We start from the raw sequence: 16,153 nt of genomic DNA, 5'->3' as shown, positions 1-16,153 counted from the left end.
ATCACAGGCGTAGCACGATTGCACCCGTGACTATAATTAAAGCCGATTGGTATAGTTCAGAGGCGTGGGCGATCGGTTCGCGTGGTTGGAGGCCATCGTCCAGGTGCAGTAGTGCGACGAAGACCTGGACTTTAAAAACCGGGTGGGTCGCGTGACGCGGTCGGTAGCGGCGTCGCGAACTGGTACCGCGAGTTGCCAACCGGGAGCCGCTGTCTCGCAGCATCGATTATCCGAGGTGCCGGGTAAGGCCAAGGAAGAGACAGACCGCCAATTGGTTTCTATCAAAACTTTGGGAATGATGCGCCAGTCGCGACGCGCACTCAGTCGCGTTGCTTGGGGTTTCTAGGATCCACGAGGACCTACGTCCTTCTCCATCGATGCCTGTGTGGTCACGACCGCAGGTGCTCTCAAGCCCCGACCACGCAGCTTTTCCCAAGAACTTTGTCTTTAAGAAAAGGAAGACGACTGGAGCCGCCAAGTATTGGAAAAACGCAGTCAAGAATGTCCTGGCCGAAGTGCGCGTAGGTTTGCAATTTGCTCGCAAGGCGCGACATTCTTTATAATGGCTTTCATTGCTGATTTTTCCTTCTCTAACACTCCATTTGATTGGTCTCGCCCGGACTTTGGCAATCCCTCCAGCTTAATACCATCGGATTTAATTATTTAAAATGAAGCTAATTGACTCTTGCCTACAAGCATGATTGTCATTTGAGCACAAAGACTATCTATTTCTTGGTTGCTCCAGGAACTTGGCCTCAAGCGAATTAAAGTAGATTAGATGTTGACTTTAAGATTTGAGCGATTGGATGTTATTTATAGGTAATAAGTACACCTTAGCAAGGTTTATTGCGACGTGCCTTATTATTCGTAATGACCTATCATTATCGAATTAACTTATCGATCGTAAATTCATTTTACACGTCTGTCACATTAATTCCATTGCTTCTGCCGAGCGCAAATATAAATCAGATAAATTACCATACGCTATTCATCTCTGTCTCCTCTACATTACGCGTGTATTTGTATAAAATTCGTAGTCATGTGATTAATCGAAAATTTTTAGATTTAAATTTTAATTTAATTTAAATTAAAATTAGATCTAAAGAATATTTTTAGTTTCTAAAATAGCGATTTACTTTTCTGCAAAAACTTTTCTAAACTTTTGTAAAATTGTGTCATTCCGAATACGACTTCGGCATATTAATTTTATCTCTTACGTCATTAAGATAAATAAAAAATTAAGATGTAATTAGTATTTCAGGGAACAATGAAACATATCCGTTTTAAAGTAACATAATTATAATCACTAGATATAATCGTATGTATGTAGAAATCGTTCGATAGATTAAATCAAGTCGTTCAACTACTCAAGCTAGTGAGCAAAGTTGGTGTAACAATACGTCTACTTGGTTGTTTCAGAAAGGTAAAATCCCGCTTCTTTTGGCCGTGGAAGCGGGCAACCAGTCGATGTGCCGGGAATTGTTGTCCCAACAAGCTCCTGACCAATTAAAGGCGACGACGCCATCCGGCGACACGGCATTACACCTGGCTGCTCGTCGCCGAGACGTCGATATGGTCAGGATACTCGTCGACTATGGGGCCTCGGTCGACATGCAAAACGTGAGTTATATATCCTCTTATTAATACGGGAAATTTTACGAAAAAACGAGCTCAACATTTGCAATTATAGACCCGCGCAAAATTATTTCACATTCGGGTATTTTGCATAATCGAAGTGCTTACGATGCGAGAACGAGGAATTCCCCCCCCCCAATTGATAAAAGTGCAACCAAACTTTATTTTCAAAATATAAGAATGAGCTTTTAATTACTTTAACAGCTATGAAAAAAGCCATTTTCTTCTTTTTGTACTCAGTATCACAATGAAATAGTGTCCCTGTATGTAGGTTTAGAATTTCATTGAATTATAAATGTTATATGCTTCAGTATGTTGTGTACAATTATATAAAATTATGAAATTTAGGATAATAATAAAATAATAGTCTTAGAGCCAAGGCTGAATTATACAAAGGCACTAAATTTTCGTAAAATTAAAGGGGTTAAAGATTCTCGTAAAACGAATAATTCATTATTCGTCTAAATTGAACATTGCCTTATTCGTGATAATAGTATTGTAAAAAGGGGAGAGTTTAAGATAAATAATTTAAAAAATCAACTAAAAGCGCAACTATGTAAAGGGCACCGGACAAACGGCATTGCACATCGCAAGTGCCGAAGGCGACGAGACTCTCGTTAAATACTTTTACGGGGTGCGAGCCTCGGCCGCCATAACCGATGACCTGGACCGGACGCCAATGCACTTGGCAGCCGAGAATGGACACGCGTCCATAATTGAGCTGCTCGCCGACAAATTCAAGGCCAGCATTTTCGAGAGGACGAAGGACGGCTCTACGTTGATGCACATAGCGTCGCTCAACGGACACTCGGAATGCGCGACAATGCTTTTCAAAAAGGGCGTTTATCTTCACATGCCAAATAAAAAGGGAGCCAGGTCGATCCACACTGCCGCCAAATATGGCCACGTGGGCATTATCAGTACACTATTACAGCGGGGAGAAAAGGTGAGTAGCAGGACTAGTTTATCGGCAAGTGCCGTGTCTTTGAATGCAGCTCTTTATCCCTTAATTAACGTGGAGGAACTACTTTTTTGGACTTGGACGATCTACATCGATTACACCCGTGATATATAAATAAGCGATTTATTAAAGAATTCTCTCTGGTCATTCTCTAGCTCATTGACTTTGCAATTGGTTCGGCTTCATTGTTCAGTAGATCCGTATTGCGTACTCCCCGTAGAATCGTGTCTTTAGCACATCGAGAGAGAGAGAGAGAGAGAGAGAGAGAGAGAGAGGGAGAAAAGTGCAATAAACAAAGATTTGTGCAATATCGAAATTAAGGTCGATGCCACAACGAACGACAATTACACGGCTCTGCACATCGCCGTGGAGAGCGCGAAACCTGCCGTTGTCGAGACTCTTCTGGGTTACGGTGCGGAGGTGCACGTGCGGGGCGGCAAGCTCCGCGAGACACCGCTTCACATAGCTGCCAGGGTTCCGGATGGCGACAGGTGCGCGCTTATGCTGCTCAAGTCTGGCGCGGGTCCAAACCTCGCGACCGACGATGGCCAGACGCCCGTCCACGTGGCTGCGAGCCACGGCAACCTCGCAGCTCTTAAACTCCTTCTGGAGGATGGCGGTGACCCCATGTTCAAGTCGAAGGTAAGCTCAGAAAGAGCTTTTTAGCGTGGAAATCCGATTCACAAAACTTATTGATGTCTCTTGCATCGTGGCTGCGTCTTTATTATTATTCTTTCGGTTTAAAGTCTGTTATTAGCCGCTTCCGTAACGAGAGTCAAACATTCAAAGTCGAAATTTTTCATTGCATACTAGGATAAAATTGTCCTTTCTTTTTACTGGGAATTTATATTGGCATGTAAAAATGGAATTAAAATATATTCTTGATATTTGTTTCCTTTCTGTCGTTAACAAATCATAAAGCTTTATTTGAATTATTTAAATACGTTGAAATGCCACTATTATATTTGTATTACAATTGAGTAATTAAACAGTTATTTTTGGTTGAAAGTTTTAATAGTTTTTAAAGATAAATATTTAATGGATTGATTGTATAAAGCTTATTTCAAAGACGCATGAGACAATTGTAATAGATTTGTTTTATGTATTGTGTATATAAATATAAATATTTGTCAAAACACAAATTCTTGCTTAATAAGTAATGAATGATGTTCACATAGTTTGTAATTATGATTATGTTTATATAATATATAAACAATCGTATGATTTACTTGTTAAGCAACCGTTGTATATTAATACTCTGTAAATATCACAATCTATGTCACATTAATATACTTACATCTATTTTCTGATCACACTAGACAACGAATTTAGGGTAAACTTACCATTAACAACACTATGTATTATTTAGTTATTTAGAGTGATTAGTTTTTAACATAAACTTATGTTTGATACACTTTGAAGAGCACAACAAAGGTATGTCTACAAATGACGATATAACTTTCTAAATGTGAGCATCTTGGAATGCGTCAGTTATTATTTTCATAGAATTCAATCGAAAGATTTACCGTACTAGGCTTTGCATGTTCATTAAAAATTTTAAATAAAATATTCCTATTTATTGTTTTTATAAGCATTTATACTCATAGGATAAATTTTTAATTATTTCATTAATAATATTGTCGAATATTCACAAAATTAAAGCTTTAATTTGTGAATGATCGACTATTACAAGATATTCATAATATTTCGAAATAATTTATGTTTATAATCAACTAATACCTACATCATTTAAATCGAGCTAAAACAGTTATATTCCAATCATATTTCATTTATAATCTTCTTTCATGTAACATCAAAATAAAAGCCCAAATATTCCAATATGTTGATATATTTTTGTTGCAAATTCTTCAGCACCATTGTATAAAATATTTATGCTCGCTACAATGTTTATTCCCTTTGTGTTATATATATATATATATCGTACGCCTTATAAAACTATAACAATAATAATAATAACAATATTAGTAGAAGCAACAGCAGTAGCAATAGTATTATTAGTAGTGGTAATAGTAGTAGTAGTAGTAGTAGTAGTAGCGGTAGCAGTAGTAGTAGCAGTAGCGGTAGCAGTAGTAGTAGTAGTCGTAGTAGTAGTAGTAGTATTAGTAGTAGTATTAGTAGTAGTTGTAGTAGTAGTAGTAATCGTAGTTGTAGGTGTAGTAGTCATAGTAGTATTAATAGTAGTAGTAGTAGTAGTAGTAGTAGTAGTAGTAGTAGTAGTAGTTGTAGTTGTAGTAGTAGTAGTAGTAGCAGTAGTAAAATAATAGCAGCGGTAAAATAAGAAGAAAACCTTGTATAAACTCCCATAAGTATTTTGAAATAGTTGATCTACTGTAGTTGTAGTTTCTTGCACATAGCTTATTTTAAACATATACTTTAATAAAGCCATTGCAATTGAATCGTAAGTTGAGTAAATAACGTAAAGAGCTATGTCAAATTGTAGAAAATTAATTTATGAGCACCCGTCAATTATAACTGCAAGTTCGTATAAAACACCGCACATTTTTCGCAAAGCCATGACCTTGACATCCAAAAGTTCGGGATTCAAGGCAAGGCAATAACGCATGGCACCTATGCAAACCGCCAAAACTCAGCACCGCATGCAACGACACCGGTAAAAGCCAAGAGAAACGCTAGAGCGACAATGCGCTATTCGTAGAACGGCGAAACGCCGCTTCATCTGGCCTGTCGAGGCTGCCGAGCGGAGGTGGTGCCCCATCTTATCGAGTTCGTGAGGGAAAAGAAGGGCGCAGATGTGGCAACGAACTATGTGAATAGTTTGACGTTCGAGGGTGCGAGCGCCCTTCACTACGCAGCTCAAATCGAACCTACGGAAGTGCTGACCCTGGGTGACGACCGAGCCATCATTCGGGCGCTGCTCGAGGGTGGCGCCGACGTCTCTATGCAGACGAAGCAGGCCCAGGAGTCGGCCTTTCACCACTGCGCCCTTGCCGGCAACAACGAGGTCCTCTCGGAAATGATCAGCCACATGTCCGCGACCGAAGTGCAAAAGGCTCTCAATCGTCAGAGCGCCGTGGGCTGGACGCCGCTGCTCATCGCAGCTCATAGGGGCCACATGGACATCGTCAACAATCTCCTGGAGAACCACGCGAGGGTCGATGTTTTCGATCTTGAAGGCAGATCAGCCCTTCACCTTGCCGCTGAACACGGTTACTTGGAGGTCGGTATGACCGTGGAAATCGGGCGATGCTTATCCGGTCTATTGTTTAAGACCTCATGGGCACTCGTTTGAGCTTGCCCGAATTCTTAAGTTTGAGCTCCATTTTCCCTTGATGCCGTGAAATCTTGTGGATCTTGGCCGCGAACCGCACGTGTTAGATCTATTTGTCTTTTTCGTCCTTTTAAAAGACGGAGTGATTTGTTTGCAATTAAGTAGACAGCGAAAGCAGATAAAACGAGCTTTTATACTCGACGTGCCTTGCCTTTTATACCGCTAAATGAAAGCTATCGTAAGCGCTGGCTACGTCTTTAATTCGATTCAAATCTGTGTCTAAAGGTGGATCGATGTCCATTAGCATAATCTTTCGTGACCGGAAGAATAAAATAATTTCAATGAAATTAATCAATCCGCGTGCTGCATTTGTGAAAAAAATGTCTTTATACATTAACAATACGATCGCTTGACGTAATTGATATCTAAGAATAGCTCTTCTAAATACGATATCATTATGCCAGCCGATAATAGAATAATAAAAATTCGGTCATTAGAGGCTAATATGATGAAATGGATAATAGATAAATGTGAAAAAGTCCAAATGAAATTGTGGTCCGTGTCGGCAGGTCTGCGATGCGCTTTTGGCCAACAAAGCTTTCATCAACTCCAAGTCACGAGTGGGACGCACGGCCCTCCACTTGGCCGCGATGAACGGCAACACACACCTCGTGCGTTTTCTCGTCCAGGACCACGGCGCGGCTATCGACGTCCTTACGCTCCGAAAACAAACCCCCCTTCATCTGGCAGCCGGGGCCGGTCAACTACTAGTCTGCAAGCTCCTGCTCGAGCTTGGTGCGAGCATCGATGCGACGGATGACCAGGGCCAGAAGCCCATTCACGCTGCAGCGATGAACAATTACGCGGAGGTCGCCCAGCTTTTTCTACAACGACATCCCAGTCTCGTAATGGCTTGCACGAAGGATGGCAACACGTGCGCCCATATCGCCGCGATGCAAGGTTTGGATCATTGTTCATGCGCTTTCTTACGTAATGTCGATCCAGCATTCTGACGACACTTCCATACAATCATATTTTTAGTATTTACCCTGTAATTAAAAGCAAAGCTCGAGCGTCGATTGAAGATTTTGAAGTTCGGCTAGGAAATGCAGGTTTTATGAAATAATAAGAGCAAAGGTATGAAAGTAAAAGAGTATAAGCCGATAAGAATCAATGTCATTTTAATCACACGACTATTAATATCTTAAATACATTGGTCGCATTTTATTTTGCTCTCCATTCATTATAAATGTAAAATCTAATGTCAGTATAGATAAGGATAAAACGTATTTTCTACGGATGCAAAATTTTAATAATAATCGAATAGTTATGATACTACTTAAAAGCCGCTAATTGTGTAGTATTTTGATATCATTGCATTATTCAAACTTACATATATTCATGAAAATTCACTTATCATTTGCTCAATATTAGCGCATAATTTTTTAAAGGTTTCCGATGTAATTGTAAATAATATTAAGGATCGTGTTGTGTAATGTGAATTATGCAAGTAGTAAAGAAAATGGTGTTTTGGTGTAGCAAAAACATGTATTTTAGCTAGAAAGGTTTAAGTTACAAAAATTACAATTTCCTTTAAGATCGTTTTTATATTCTTGAATACTAATTTGAATACGCTATTTTCAAAATAAATAACTGCTGCTTTTTTGTACATTATTTTAGTAGTCTGGAATAACTTAATTTTCAGAATTAATGTATCACTAATTTTTAGCATTTATTCTTATTTTGATGAAAATTTTTATTTCCAACTTGTCATACAAACTAAGTAGTCTCCGAACATTTTCCTAATTTTTAACAGCTCAGTACTAAATTTTATAAAATTAATCTACTTCTATGGTAATATTTAAAAAAAATAATAACAATTTTTTAATTGAATCAATTGTTTTGATCTTACAGATAAACATTTTAATTTGATTAGTTAATTTGTTGATAATTTGTTAACAACGATTAAAGTTTTAAATAAATATATGTTCAATAATATAACTTGTATACAAATTAATTCGATAATTTAAAAATTGTATATATAATTATAAAGTCGATATATAATCATATATCGAAAGAGATTCTTTTAAACGAATATTCGTTTTATCTTCAATTATTGAATATGAAAATAAATAAAAATATTAAAAGTAATTAAAAAGCAATAGAAATCCATCCAAATCATTTTATATTATTTATATTGATATAATAAATGTACATTATTTTCTAAATATATTTCAAATTTAAAGCATTAAATAATAAACAGGAGATATTTTGACAATACATTTCGTAAAGAAATACATTTTTATCGATGCATAATTATTTAATTTAATTTATTAAAAATAGATAATAATAAAGTAGATATTATTATAGCTTCCATCACTATTAACTTCCATCGTTTAAAATTATTTTTTCATGCATTTGCTTCAATTTATTTTAGCTTTAAGCCATCTAATGTTCCTGTTGCATACATTTAATAAGTAGCTCAACGATATTATAATAATATTTTGAGTGTATATTTTTATTTAATTCATTAAAGCAAAGTCAAACCAATCGATTATAGTCGAACAATGCTTCTAGCTCTAAAAATTCTAATTCTTGTGTAAAAAGAAATTTATGTATGCCTGCTATGGCAGAGCTCATGTAAATAGTTAACAGGTTGTTTTTTTATAAAATATAATCCCCTGAAGTAAAAAATAAAATAAACAATGAAATAAAAATAATACAATGTCCACATTAAGTAGCATTGCGTTGTGCGATAAAGTAATAAATATGCAAGAGTTATGTAATATAAAGAAGAGGGTATCTTATTTTCAGAATAAATCCATTCCACTGAATGCTCGTAAAACATATTTTATATAATTAATTATAGATTATTTATAGAACATGACATTTATAGAATTAATTTATAGAATATTTATAGAACATATTTTATATATTAATTATAATTATTTATAGAACATGACAAATTATTTACCACGCGATATTTAAATACTAATACACTTATATTTGAATTATGTACATGAAGTTTTTGAATCCATTACGTGCAAAATAAAAAGAACAATTAAAAATTACATATGGATATTATTTATTGAAAAAGTCCAAAAATATTAATTGAACTTTCCCAGCTATTGAGCAACTAAGAATTATCAATACGTGTATTAAATTGTAAATTGTGTACGAAGATATGCAGAGATTGTCGTTGCACGTCAACAGGCTCGGTACGGGTGATCGAGGAGCTCATGAAGTTCGACCGCCAAGGCGTAATCTCCGCGCGAAACAAACTGACGGAGGCGACGCCTCTGCAACTCGCAGCCGAGGGTGGACACGCGGAGGTCGTTCGGGCGCTGGTGCGGGCCGGAGCTTCGTGTGCCGATGAGAACAGGGCCGGCTTCACGGCGGTCCACCTCGCGGCGCAGCATGGCCACGGCCAGGTCCTTGAGGTCATGAGGTCGTCACAGAGTCTCAGGATATCTAGCAAGAAGCTTGGAGTCACCGCGCTGCACGTGGCCGCCTACTTCGGCCAAGCCGGTGAACCTCGATAATTTTCTAATTTTCCTATTTAATCATGTTATTTTATGCTTTATCAACTAGTGATATTGCCTTTTTTATCTATTCCTTTGACTAGTTCCTAGATTTCATTCTGCTTTCTTGAAAAGGGATTTTTTTTCTTTAATTTAAAAATTAAAACACTTTGGTATTTTTAGCAGTGTTTATTTGGAAATTAAAATTTTAAGGCTCGAAAGAAAATGATACCCTAGAAATAATACTTTTTATAATAATATGTAATAATACTTTCTTTACGTAAATCAACTTCATAGGTAATTTTCTTTACGTAAATTAACTTCATGTTATTATTATCATTATTAAATCTATAATTAGATAATGTAAAATAATTATGGATGTTAATCATTAATTATATATTTGATATATTTTATTAGGTTGCGTTGAAAAAAATTAATCGGACTTTTCAAAATAAAATTAATTACAAATAAATGTAGAATGAAAACCTATTAGGTTCGTCACCTTATTTTATTATTTTAACTAAACCATGAAATTTGGAAAAAAATTCTTTAACATTAATAAAAATTCCTTGTTAAAATAAGTTTGTTCGATAACAATTTATTAAATATATGATGGTTAAATTATCTAAAGTCACGTCGAGGAAAATATTACAATAACTAATAAAATAATAATTCAATAAAGATCGTTATAATCTGCTATATATATGTGTGTGTGTGTGTGTGTGTGTGTGTGTGTGTGTGTGTAAAATTATATGAATTTATTATATAGGAAATAATTTCTGGACAATATTCTTCTGAAATATTTAAATACTGGTACATAAATCTTATTACTTAAAATCCATTTTTTTAAAATCTTTTATTACATACGAAACCCTTACCTTACATACGAAAATGTATGTCAACAATTTGTAAAACAAATATATGTACACGATAATTCTTGATTATCCTTATAATAGTTTATACTTCGGATTTCCTTTATTTAGAAAGAGTTGAATATTCAAATACATATACCTGCAAATGAAAATATGCAATGAAAATATACCTGCAAAATGTAAAAAAATTAAAAACGAAGCAATTAAATATAATAGCTGGTTAATGAGCAATTTTGCGTTCTTTTAAAGATAAGCAGTAGGAAAAGGCACCATCAAAATATCAATTATCGACAAATCTCGGAAACAATACTCGGAAACAAATTTCGGATATAATTTTTCAATACATGGAACATTGATTGACATACTTGTATGCAGCAATGCCTGAGTTAATGTACTAAACTTAACATGATTAGTACACGTACTCATGAAGATTAAAATTGTGCATGGCTTTGGAGACTTCGATTATCAGGCATCACTGTACTTACATGATTTTCTAGTTGCGCAAAACTCTAATTCTCACAACACGCGATAATCCTATTTCCACCCTCACACTTGAGTTTTAGAATTTATACCCCTAATACAAGCATGGCATCTAATCTTATTCATTCTTACTCTCTATTTAAATTTTACTACAGGTGTACTAAAAAATCTGTGATTTTTGACAATTTCTCGGTTTTTCTATTTATTTTTATTTCAAATTATAAAATCAGAGAAATGCAGAATTATGGTAAATTTATAGCAATAAATATGCAATACTATATTTCGATTATAATTAAATACGATTAAAATAAGATAACATTTTTATAATCAAATGTATAATTAATTAATTAAATCGAAGTCATTTTATTTACATTTTTAAAAAAGGATTTAACTATTAATGTATATATTCTTCCATTTTATAATTGTTGAATGCTAAAAATCATTAAGATTTTATTTATTTATTAAAATATTAAGATCTTATTTATAATAATAAACATTGTAATTGGAATTTAATGGTTTAGATACATGATTACGATTGATTCTTTAATCCTCAAATTGATATATCTTATATAGAAATAGCCATTATTTATAAATAAGCTAATATATCTTTATGTAAGCTTAGTATAAATATAAACGAATTTTTAATTTCAAGTAAAAAGCGTTAAAACCAAAACAATGATAAAATGAGGAAAGTGTTGATAAAGCGTACGATTACCAGACCTTGCGACAAGGTCTCGAATTTTATATGTAAACATGTTCTTACACAGAAAAAAAGAATGTATACTAAAGTTTTATTGTACATATGCGTGCAACAAATCATATAATGAACGTCGTAGCTTACAGCACGCACAGCAAAATAAAAGTTGTGATTTATAATACAAATCTTCTTCTCTACATATCCCGTAAAAAATACCATTCGTACGAAACAAAAAATTGATCTACTTTTATGGAACCATTATTACATTTAAGTTCGACTCTAATTTTCGCAAAGCCAATAGTTTTCAAAGACTTTAAAACTAAGATAAATATGAAGTCGGATATAAATTGCACTGTAAAAAGAGAAAATTAGTTTCGCAGTAAATAATACAATAATAGTCACCGTTTAATTTTATTGAAATGAATTGAAAAAACTTAATTATTTTCAAATTTATGTTGTTTATTTATTTTAGTTTGTGTTTTAGAAGAGTCGTGCCTTTTATTTATTTATCTCAACGTAATATTTATAATTTTGTATATAATTAATTATCCAATTTTTAATCCGTTGTTTTAATTACATTCAGAAAATCGGTTCACCACCATGACTAACAATGTTGTTCACATCCATATAAGTAATCTAATCTTTTAACAATTAATTCGCATTAAGATATTTTTCACTAAATTGATTGGATACTTCTACTTCGTGTAAATCACCAATGTAATAAAATAAAGATAACAAGGTTTTCGCATATTAGCGCACATTTGTTTGACTTAAATTTTCCGGTCTCATTTTGCAGCATGAATTCTATTATTTTATTTTAATGCAGTACCTATTTTCATATGTTTACTATAAAATGCCGCAGATTAATCGTTAAAGTCGTGTAAGCATAAGAAGGTACACGCGACATGCTCCATTTAGGTGAACTTACGATGTTGAGATTCATTTATCCGCCACCTCCGGTGTAACAACGAACTCGACGTTTCTATGCCACACCAAGTTAAAGCAAGTAAATATAAAGAAACAAAACCAAATGTTTCATTACCCTTTTTTTTAAATTATTAAAATTAATATAACTTTGTGCATTTAATAAATGTCAATCTAATAAATCAAAATATTAACAATATAATATTATACTTTAGGTATTTTTCACTATAAATTTATTCTTCTTATTTAATCATGTACTGGATAAATTATGATAATGCATCAAATAAATGATTTGAATACATGTAAAACAAATTTGTATGGACTATGAATTATGTATGATTAAATATCAAAATTAGTATTTAATATCGAAAACTCTGAATTTTTACGAGAAAAAAAATGTATATTCAAAGCAATTAAATAATATCGATAAATTCATAAAGTTAATAAAAATAATATTTACTGGACTATTTGTTATGTTTTCTTGTATTGCAACAATGGATAATAATTTACAAACTTTATGGCTCTCTCTCTCTCTCTCTCTCTCTCTCTGTTTTTTAAATATATTATCAAAGCTACTTTCTTGATTTTATGTTAAAAAGTTGCAACAAATTAAATACAAATAATGTATTGAAAAATTCATTTATAATTACTTGATATATAGTGATGATTATAGTTGTGATTAATCGAATTACAAATTTTTATTTAATATTTTTGCATTTCTATAAATTGTTAAGAATAAGTTATTATTTATATTAATAACTATTGCTTATAGAGAGTCTAAATATATTTAAGGTAGCGGGAGATATAAATTTGAGTTGTGGCGTAAAGGGAAAACGGCTGATTTTCTATACTCGGCGGTTCACGTGCTTAATATAGGTTCCAGGATGTGCCGACTGGCACGACAATAATATTTCCTGTACCAACCTCTGTTACCCTAAATTGAATACAAGTCGTTACTCAAATATTAATTTTCAATAAAAAAAATGTATTCAATAAACAGGAAATGTATTAACGAATTTTAATTATTACAATTATTGTGTTTATTATTATTATTTACAGCGTATATTATATTATTATATAATATAATATTATATAATAGTATATTATAATATTATTATACTTGAGATAGAGATTATAAAAATTATAGTCTATAATTTTTTGTAGACGATAATTTTATTTCATAATTTAGTAGAAGAATGTATTATCCCATCTATTAGTATATTAGTATAAATATTTATATTGTATTTAAACCTTGCGTAAAACAATGTGATTATAAGCACTAAAATTTTGCACAATATTGTCCCTTTTTGTAAAATATATGTTGAACAATTAATGTCTTCATGCATATTTAATAAAAATATTTTTTCTAAATCTCTTATAAGATTTTAGGCAATCATAGAGATGAAAACCATTCAAGCCCTTCATAGATTTAAAATTTAATAAATTTTTGTTTCTACTGCACAATGTAAATGTACATTCAATGTAAATTAAATCTAATTAACAATAATTCAAAATTGATTATTAGAACTATGAAACAGCTGAAGCAAGCTAATCAATTACTGACTAATAGCAGATTATCATTAGCAATTTACATTTTAATATTACTGAAAGTTAAAGCTGAAGACCACACGAAAGGAATATCAGTCACGGTCTATCAACTCCAATGCACCTTTCCTCATATTAAGTCTTATGAAATAATGAAATAATGCACCGAAGAAGTCGTAAATTTACAAAGTGGTGAAAGAAGAAAAAAAGTAAAAATAATATTAGACTGTAAAACTACTGGCTAGCTGACAGAATGATTAATTTGCGCGAATCAGTTTAAAAGGGGGTCGATCAACCAACGTGTTGGACGTGTTTCAGACACGGTTCGGGAATTATTGACCCACGTCCCCGGCACCGTTAAGTCCGATCCACCAACCGGAGGTTCCTTGGTTGGGGAACTTGGAAGCGAGTCGGGCATGACGCCCCTGCATCTCGCCGCTTACTCCGGCAACGAAAACGTCGTCAGACTGCTTTTGAACTCCGCCGGTGTCCAGGTAAAGTCGCTCATGCATTCCGGTTGCTTTACCAGATACTTTGTTTGCATGTTACTCTGGTAAGCTAACTTGGCTCTTATCCAATTCATTATCTGGCTCACTTAACTCTGTCCGTTTAAAGCCATTACCATTACCAAGCAAGTTTTAAATGTTTTTATGAAAATGAATCGTAGCCTGCTAACAATGGTATTGCTGGTACTCGAAACGAGCTACCGTTGGTAAACCGAAAATCAACTCGCCCATTACTTTGTTTGATCTTTTCTAATTGAAGGCGATATATGAAATACGAACTTCTGCACCTCCTTCAATTTATTAAATTCCAAGCCTTCGTTTGACATCTCACTTTGAACCATCATTCACATTTTACAATTAGTCCCCACCAGAGTTTCGTACTTTATCAATCTCAAAGCACTGATTTTCCACACAACAAAAATACACACGAATACCAAACAGGTGGAAGCTGCGACAACGGAGAATGGTTTCAACCCACTACACCTCGCCTGTTTCGGTGGGCACATAACGGTCGTCGGGCTCCTCCTTAGCAGATCCGCGGAGCTCCTCCACAGCGCCGACCGCTACGGTAAAACGGGCCTGCATATTGCAGCGACCCACGGTCACTACCAGATGGTCGAGGTACTGCTGGGCCAGGGCGCTGAGATCAACGCAACGGACAAGAATGGCTGGACGCCGTTGCATTGTGCCGCACGTGCCGGACACCTCGACGTAGTTCAGCTGCTTGTCCAGAGCGGTGCTTCACCCAAAAGCGAGACGAACCTCGGCAGCGCGCCCATTTGGTTCGCTGCCTCAGAGGGTCACAACGATGTCCTTAAATACCTCATGGAGAAGGAGCACGACACTTACGCTCTCATGGAGGACAGGCGGGTAAGTCCTAAAAACATTTATCGCCGCTTTGCAAGAACGTTCAACCCGCCATATTACGAAAGCTATCATCGATACTTCGCGTGCCCGCCTTCGACCCATACATATTTATAAGCTAATTTTGATTTTGGCTTAGCGAACTCTGCCTGCGGTCGCTAAAACGAGCGAGCAGGACTCGCTTGTGTAAACAAATCTGGGTTAAAGATAAATATTATGTATATCGATTTGAAGTTACGCTCGAACGCTGAGCTAGAAATGGGAGAAAATCGGCTGGAAGTTTAAATTTGATATCGGACAGAATAATAATAAAATAAATTGCGAATGTTAACGCTTAATTCGAAAAGTCCTTAAACTTTTTGAAAGAAATCTTCGAATTTTCAATGGTTACATTTTCAAATTAATACAGTTTGCTTATTCTTATCAGTGTTTATCTTTCTAATAAATGCACCTATATGCTCAATTGTTTATTCTTTTTTAAAATGATTAAACATTAAATCGTGATATTTTTTATTCTTTTAGAAAACACATTTAATTCTGTTTCCGTATGATGAGCTATTACGAATAAACTTAGTCAAACTGCACCAATCAATTTCGTTATCTCACAAGTATCGTAGAAAATAAAAAATACAACGTTACAGTTGTATTCTTAGACATTTTTCCACTAACTTATCTATTCTTATATTTATTAATGTTATTATTTCAATATATGCCGTATATCACCTATATAAAATTATCTAAAAGATCTATGAACAAAGTTAAACTATTTTAATAGATGAATTGATAGTTATGAATTTTCATTCATAAATATTATTGAATACTTAGTTTGCTCGGTCACTTATAAATCCTATATATCTTCAATCGTTTTATGCATTTGTGAATATATTTACATCTTTTA

General features: G+C 34.1%; 1 protein-coding gene across 1 annotated transcript in view; it reads left to right on the top strand.

Moving 5' to 3' along the window:
• The window catches only part of nompC (no mechanoreceptor potential C), a 31,896-nt gene that overhangs the window by 6,844 nt on the left and 8,899 nt on the right, over nucleotides 1–16,153 (top strand). Inside the window, exons 5-12 of the mRNA XM_011501852.1 lie at nucleotides 1,420–1,620; nucleotides 2,198–2,581; nucleotides 2,918–3,238; nucleotides 5,274–5,795; nucleotides 6,416–6,806; nucleotides 9,060–9,374; nucleotides 14,204–14,379; nucleotides 14,833–15,261. Coding sequence (XP_011500154.1) covers nucleotides 1,420–1,620; nucleotides 2,198–2,581; nucleotides 2,918–3,238; nucleotides 5,274–5,795; nucleotides 6,416–6,806; nucleotides 9,060–9,374; nucleotides 14,204–14,379; nucleotides 14,833–15,261 — 2,739 coding nt within the window. The remainder of the gene's footprint in view (nucleotides 1–1,419; nucleotides 1,621–2,197; nucleotides 2,582–2,917; nucleotides 3,239–5,273; nucleotides 5,796–6,415; nucleotides 6,807–9,059; nucleotides 9,375–14,203; nucleotides 14,380–14,832; nucleotides 15,262–16,153) is intronic.

Source organism: Ceratosolen solmsi, unplaced genomic scaffold, assembly GCF_000503995.2.
Source record: "Ceratosolen solmsi marchali unplaced genomic scaffold, CerSol_1.0 scaffold23, whole genome shotgun sequence".
NCBI lineage: Eukaryota > Metazoa > Arthropoda > Insecta > Hymenoptera > Agaonidae > Ceratosolen > Ceratosolen solmsi.
The sequence above is the reverse complement of the archived record's forward strand: the minus strand, read 5'-3'. Positions and strand labels throughout refer to the sequence as shown.